Source organism: Pelophylax lessonae (assembly GCF_965119305.1).
Source record: "Pelophylax lessonae genome assembly, chromosome: 4".
NCBI classification, from domain to species: domain Eukaryota; kingdom Metazoa; phylum Chordata; class Amphibia; order Anura; family Ranidae; genus Pelophylax; species Pelophylax lessonae.
Window position 1 is genome coordinate 485,030,339 of NC_138771.1, and position 6,661 is coordinate 485,036,999.

Sequence of the window (6,661 nt, forward strand, 5' to 3'; positions counted from 1 at the left end):
GATGTACTCAAGAAGATTGGTAGTGTCCCATATACAAGATGGCAGGCCTAGAACATGGGGCATAAGGTATCAACAAATTTACTGGCATTCTCTGTTAGCGAGCCAATACCAGAGATAATGTGTCTCTGGGGGGGCCCTAGGTTTTTATGGGTTTTAGGGAGGGAATAGAAAGTGGGGGTGCGTGGAAATTTAATATTGGTATATTCAAATGTGTCTCAACCGATTAGGCCCTCCCAAAATGCGCCAACCAGTTCTCCGAATTTACCAATGTACCTCTGTACCACTGAAGGAGAAAAATGTTTTTACCGTAAGATTGCTGAGTACATCATAGCACATAGATTGGTTCTAGGCATGGGATACCGCATGGCATGGGCTCGGGTTTGATTACGGGTAAGGTTGGAGGGGGTGTCCTGCCACTTCTGGTGTTTAAGGTCCCTAATTGAACGATGTAAGAAGGCCCAGATGGCCAGGCAAGTCATTAAGTCCAGAAAATTTGGTGATCTCGATTTAAAGGATTTTGGAGGCACGGGTACAGGTTGAGTTTGATTAGTAGAAAACGTGTTTGAGAGCACCCCTTCCTGCAAATCATGGGGGGTGGAGGATGAATCATCCTCTGTAGCTCCTTCTTCGTATTGTAACATGAGGTCTCGGAATGCCCGAAACTCCGCCATCGTAAAGTGCATGGTACGGTCAGTTAATTCTTTCTCTAAGTGCAAATGTTGTCACTCCTTGTCAAAAATAAATTTAAAGGTTAGATTGCATTTGAAAATATATAGATCTTTAATTGTCTCTGTCACATTAAGCAAATCTAGTGGGCAAAAATCCAGGCCCAGTTGCAAAACACAGAGCTCGACTTGAGATAATTCAGTGGAGGTGAGGTTAATAATGTTTAACTACGTGGAGTTATCGGAGTGCTCGTGGGAGGGGGTTTGAGATTAAATGTATCTAGGTTCATCTGTTGTTGCGCCCCTCTCCCCCATGTACCAAATCTCACTTGTTATTTGTCTTGGACCGAGTATTGTGAGATCTAAAAAATCAATATTAGCTGATTGTGTTTTGGAAGTGGAATTAGATGATTTTGGGAAATACATTGTGAAGTGTGAAGGAAGATAGAGAAGCACCACCACCTGAAGCCTGGTTCCCTAGGGGAGGGGACGCTCCTTGTGCATGTAATTGTTTGTGTGACTGTGGATTTTTTACCCTTCTTGGTTTCCACCGTTGAAGTACCACCACCAAATCGTGACCTCTTACATGAGAGATTGGATGCTTGTGAGCCAGTGAATCATAAGCCCTTCTGTTGAGAAAAAGGGGAAGAGAGGGATGAGTCAGATTCAGTTGGATCTACAATAATAGTTTGACCCTGGGGTTGTCCTACTGGGGGTCCCCTCCTTCCAAAGTTCCTAACGGTCCATTTGTATGCATACCCCTCTGAAAAAATGCTCCCTCTGTTCCTTCCATTTAGTGGAGAAGGCTGGTTCGTCTGTGAGGTGCTTGTATTGTAAATTCAGTTGGTCTATTCCCCCATCGAGGGACATCATATCACTGGTATATTAGATGATGAGTAATCTCATTATCTCTATACTACATTGGGTGAGGGTCTTTTCCCAAGATTTTTTAAAAACCATAGATGGATCTTTGATTGTAGGGAATACCTGGACACGTAGGCCCAGAGGACATGTCTCTTCCTTAATATATTGTTTAAAGTAATTCATATGCCAGTATAAATGTGATTTACGTTTCCATAGATTGAACACTCTATCAAAAAACAACTTAAGTTCATTGTCTGATTTTTGACCCGTCAGGCATGTAGCCTGGATGTTAGACATGAACCCAGCCCAAGCTGTACCGAGAATGTCCATTATAGAGGGGGGTTAACGGTAATAAAAAAAACTTGGTGAAACTTGGTGAATTATTGTTAATCAAATGTGATTATCAAAACACTAATTAGTAAATAGGGTATAGGTGGCTCTTTGGGAGCAATACAGAATGGGGAGATCACTGCACAAGCAAGTGACTGGTTGGCAGTTTCCCCCGAAAGCTACTGATGGTAACGGGTGTGTTATCCACCCAAACACAGTGCCATCTTAAGAGCCTTATAGGCCCCCGGGCAATGCAGTGGACTGGGGCCCCGCCTACACAATCACCCACCAGAATAAAAATGCAAATTATCGATAAGGCGATATTTATTGGTACCTCCAACAAAATCAGTGTTTAAACATTAACACAATGTTTGGACAATATAACATGAGTTTGAAACACAAGAAATTGAAAAACAAGAAATGACAGTACAAAAACACTATGGATTATTGAATAACAGAGAGAACATGGCAGGTATAGGATGGCACAGAGACAGCGGATGTACATGGCAGGTATAGGATGGCACACAGAGGATGGCACACAGGGGATGTACATGGCAAGTATAGGATGAATAGTGAACCGCGCAGGGCCCAGGGGAGTACCATGCTGCTAAGGGACAGAAATGAAGAGAGCGGTCCATGACCAGAGAGATTGTGCTCCTGTAAAAGACTTCTGTACCCCAAACCTTTGCTGTGTGTGCACACTGGCTGGGTGGCTGCACACAGAGCTGCATAGATAGAGCTGCTGATAACTTTAGAGGAGAGAGGGATTGATCTGGTGAGAGTGACAGTGAAATATAGGGTAAAGCCACAATAACAGAGATCCAAGCTGCTGAGACTGGCTCTGTCACAGTGTCATGTGGCTGTTGGGTACTGACTTGACTTTGTTATGGCTGGCTGTACTAGGTGCTTCAGAATCAGACTAACACTGTCGTCCATAACAAAGTCACTCCAGTACCCAACATCCACATGACAAGACCCATACCGTAATAACTTAAGGGACCTGCTGTGCTGTGAATCTGTCTCTGATTATTAAAATAATAATGTGACATGTCAATTAATTTAGCAGTGCACACAGTCAGTGGGGAGGAGTCTGCGGACTTTACCTTCCTTGGCTTTCCTTTCAGGCATGTATGATGTTGTCTCTCATGAGACTCATGTCACTGAGCCTGTCTGTGACTGCCGCTTGCTTGCCCACCGCCAGTCCGCCACCCGCCACTGGATTGCTGATTCTGGGCCCTCTCAGCCACGACTCACGAGCTGCCCACCTCACAGAAACGACTCTCTCCCTCACTCCACGGCACCTGCGGAGGGAGCGGAGAATCACTCCGCCAAGGAGGGCAGAGGCGCATAGGCAGTGGGCGGCCGCCGGCCGGCCGGCCGGAACTATATGTGAAGCGGTCTGTGCATGCGACCGCGGCCCGCCTCCCGCACTTGACTTCATGTACCTACGCCCGAAAATGGGTTACCCCCAACACTGATTGCCACCCTGTGTGTGGGGCCCCTTGACAAGTGGGGCCCCCGGGCAACCGCCGGGCGTGCCCAATGGAAAAGACGGCCCTGCCCAAACAACATATATTACGAGCGAGCCTCTAGTGAGGTTGTAGTGAAATACCAGTTGGGGGTCCAATCATCCATATAAAAAGTGAAGAATTGGAAGGGAGACTGTTCCCCCTAGTAGACTCCAAAAAAGGGAAATTGGACAATCTCTGTACCTCAGACACAATACACTTAGAATAAAAACAAAGGGTATTTTTTTATACAAAAGGATAAAAAACAAGTTATCCAAATATATCAGAAGAGACCACATAGATTTAAAATAAAAAATAAAAAATTCAAAAGTGTTGAAATATGGTCTGGCTATACAATAATTCCACTAATACTTAGTGCACTCCGATTGGGAGACAAGAGGTTTAGTGGGTCCTCACTGGACAAGCTGTTGATATTAGGGCCCTGTACTCGAGTATCCCCCACAAGCCGGGCATCCGGATGGTTGAATCGTTCTTGCTGGAGCAAGACTAGTCAACCTGAGCCCTAAATGCCTTCATTTTAAAACACTTTATTTTGACTAGAAACTACTTTGTGTTTATGGAATAATATTTTTTACAAAACCCCTCTTTTTCCCACCCCCTCTCCCCCTTGTTTCTTTCTCTTCCCTTTTTTTTAAATGTATTTTCCCTTCTCCCTTTTCCCCTCTTTCCCTCCCCTTCCCTTTCTTTCCCTCTCTCCCCTCCCCCCTTTCTTTTCTTCACCCCAATTTCCTTGTCTTGTTTCCCTCCCCCTCTCTTCCCCCTTATTTATTTTTTTCCCTTATATATCTTCTTTCTCTACCTCTTTCCCCCCTCTTTTTTCCTCTAAATGTGTATACATACGGATATGTATATAAACTTATAGTGTATATAGTTATAGCCTGTTAAAGTTGTTAAGCAGCATTAACGCATCCGCCCGCAATTGTCCTCCACATCTGCTGTAGGGGAGAGATGGCGGTACCACTGTCTCAATCTAGTCTAGTGTGTTGGTCTCCAATGGTAAGCACCAGTGCCCCTCTCCCTCATGTACCAAATCTCACTTCTTATGTCACATACTGTAGTTGTAAATGTTTTTTGCATTTTTTTTTTCTGTATATTATATACATTTTGTCACTGTATTTCAGATATTATCCAATGTGTCCCTCCTGAAGAAGCGGTATGTAACCGCGAAACATGTAGAGGAGTATTTTGTCCAGTGAGGACCCACTAAACCTCTTGTCTCCCAATCGGAGTGCACTAAGTATTGGTGGAAATTGTCTATAGCGAGACCATATTTCAACATTTTTTTTTTTAATTTTAAATCTATGTGTTCTCGTCTGATATATTTGGATACTTTGTTTTTTTTTTATCATTTTGTATAAATAAAATACCCTTTATTTTTATTCTATGTGTATTGTGTCTGAGGTACAGAGATAGTCCAATTTCCCCTTTTTTGGAGACTGCTAGGGGGAACTGTCTCCCTTCCAATACTTTACTATATATCCAAATAGTTTTTTGGATTATATTTGGATAATATGATACCAGGATGGTTTACCATGTGTGCTTTATGCCCGGTCTGGCAGCTGGTGTCTTATTCCGTTATCTGTATTGATTGGTGTAATTGCTGTTGATTTGTAGTGATTTTAGAGTTCACCTATGACAATCTTCTTCCCACCTACAGAAAAGAAAAAGTGCAAAAGAAAAATCTACTGTCAGATTACACATCATTTGATGGAGAACCACAAAATGTGGAAGAAAGTGATCGAGGAGGAGCAGAAGATGGAAGCCAGTGAGAAGGAGCTGTCAGAGCCAATCCAGGCCATCCGGGAGGAGGAGGAAGCTAATGCCAAACAGGAGAATTCGGACAGCGAGACAGATGAGTGAGCGCTGCAGCGCCAGACGCTAACGGACGCTGCTCTCCAGCCAGCACAAGCTTAGACACAACACTGTAGAGATGACGACCATGTGCCTCCACCTGTTTCTTGTGTTTTTCTATATACACGAGGAGATCCTTTTCCGATCTCGTTATACTCAAGGACGCTACGGCACTGCTGCGCGACCGTCTCCAGAGACTAGACACATGGGACTGCCAGGAGACGGCGGGACAGCCGCACATTTCAGAAATCTATATTTAATACCTATATACCTATGTATGTTTCTTTTTATTAAACACACACCTGCAGGAGAAGTGTGGGGACGTATATATATATGTAGCTGTACATATATATATATCTACAGTCACTGTGAACAAAATGATGTCTAGACTGAAATAGTGCTTATCAAGCACATATATTTTTAAAGGGAACTGTCACTTGTTTTAATATTTTTTTTAATTCTTCCTTCCAAAACCTCCCGTCCAATGGTGGCCCCCTTCTTGTATTAACCCTGCTGGCCATTACTCAGTTAACACAAGATGGAGACCCTGACTCCCCTGCGGGCCACGCCATCCTTTCCGGGTGTCCTTCTGAGTGGCGGAAAACATACAGACGACCCACCGCACAATCCGCTCTGCACTTTTATTTCATCAGTGTTTCTATGATGACTTTTTCACCATCCAAAAGAAAATGTAAACCTTTTTCAGCTATAAAAACAAATCTTGAAAAATTGTCTTAAGGATTGTAAATATTTTTAATTATTGTGCCAAAACAGTTGTGAAAAAATAACAAATCTGCTTCCTGATTTCGTTCAAAAACATTTTTGTTTTAAAAATGTGAAAATTCGATAACGTTTTTTTACAGGATTTGTTCTGCCACTCTGAAGAATACCCCATCCCCCACCCTGCTTCATGCTATAAAGACAGAATTGCACCCATGGGCAAGAGGACCTGTTCTGTATCTCGGCCAACTCAGGGTAGACCATTGTAAGAGTTCTGAAAATACACATTATTTTACTCTAAGTGGATTGTTGTTTTTTTTTGTGATGAATTGGGCTGGGATTGTATTGCCAGGTATATCATTGTGGTTTGTTGTTTTAAATTCCTTGATTTTGTTGGTTTGTGTAAAGAGAAAGAAAATGTCAAGGTGAATGGCCTGCACCTGAGCATGCTTGGTGTTCGCTGCTCACTAACTACACAGTATTCACCAATATTTGATAGGACTGACATGTATAGCAGGATGCCAGTTCCATTCAAGGATATAACTGATCTTACACCAGGCACATATGGACAGATCTGTGATATGATAAAAGATTGAATATTTAATTATTCCCAGAATGATCGAAATACTCTAAAGTTTTTTTCATGATTTTCAGCACATGGCTTTGCAATTCCAAACTCCATCCAAAACTAAGAAAAATTTG

The 6,661-nt window shown here is 42.8% G+C and overlaps 1 protein-coding gene across 3 annotated transcripts in view; it reads left to right on the plus strand.

Annotated features, from left to right (window-relative positions):
- The window catches only part of PDE3A (phosphodiesterase 3A), a 344,532-nt gene extending 338,272 nt beyond the window's left edge, over positions 1 to 6,260 (plus strand). For all 3 annotated transcript variants that reach the window (XM_082254264.1, XM_082254266.1, XM_082254265.1), the window contains exon 16: positions 5,046 to 6,260. In XM_082254264.1, coding sequence (XP_082110390.1) covers positions 5,046 to 5,248 — 203 coding nt within the window. In that variant the 3' untranslated portion in view covers positions 5,249 to 6,260. The remainder of the gene's footprint in view (positions 1 to 5,045) is intronic.
- The last annotated feature ends 401 nt before the right edge of the window (positions 6,261 to 6,661 follow it).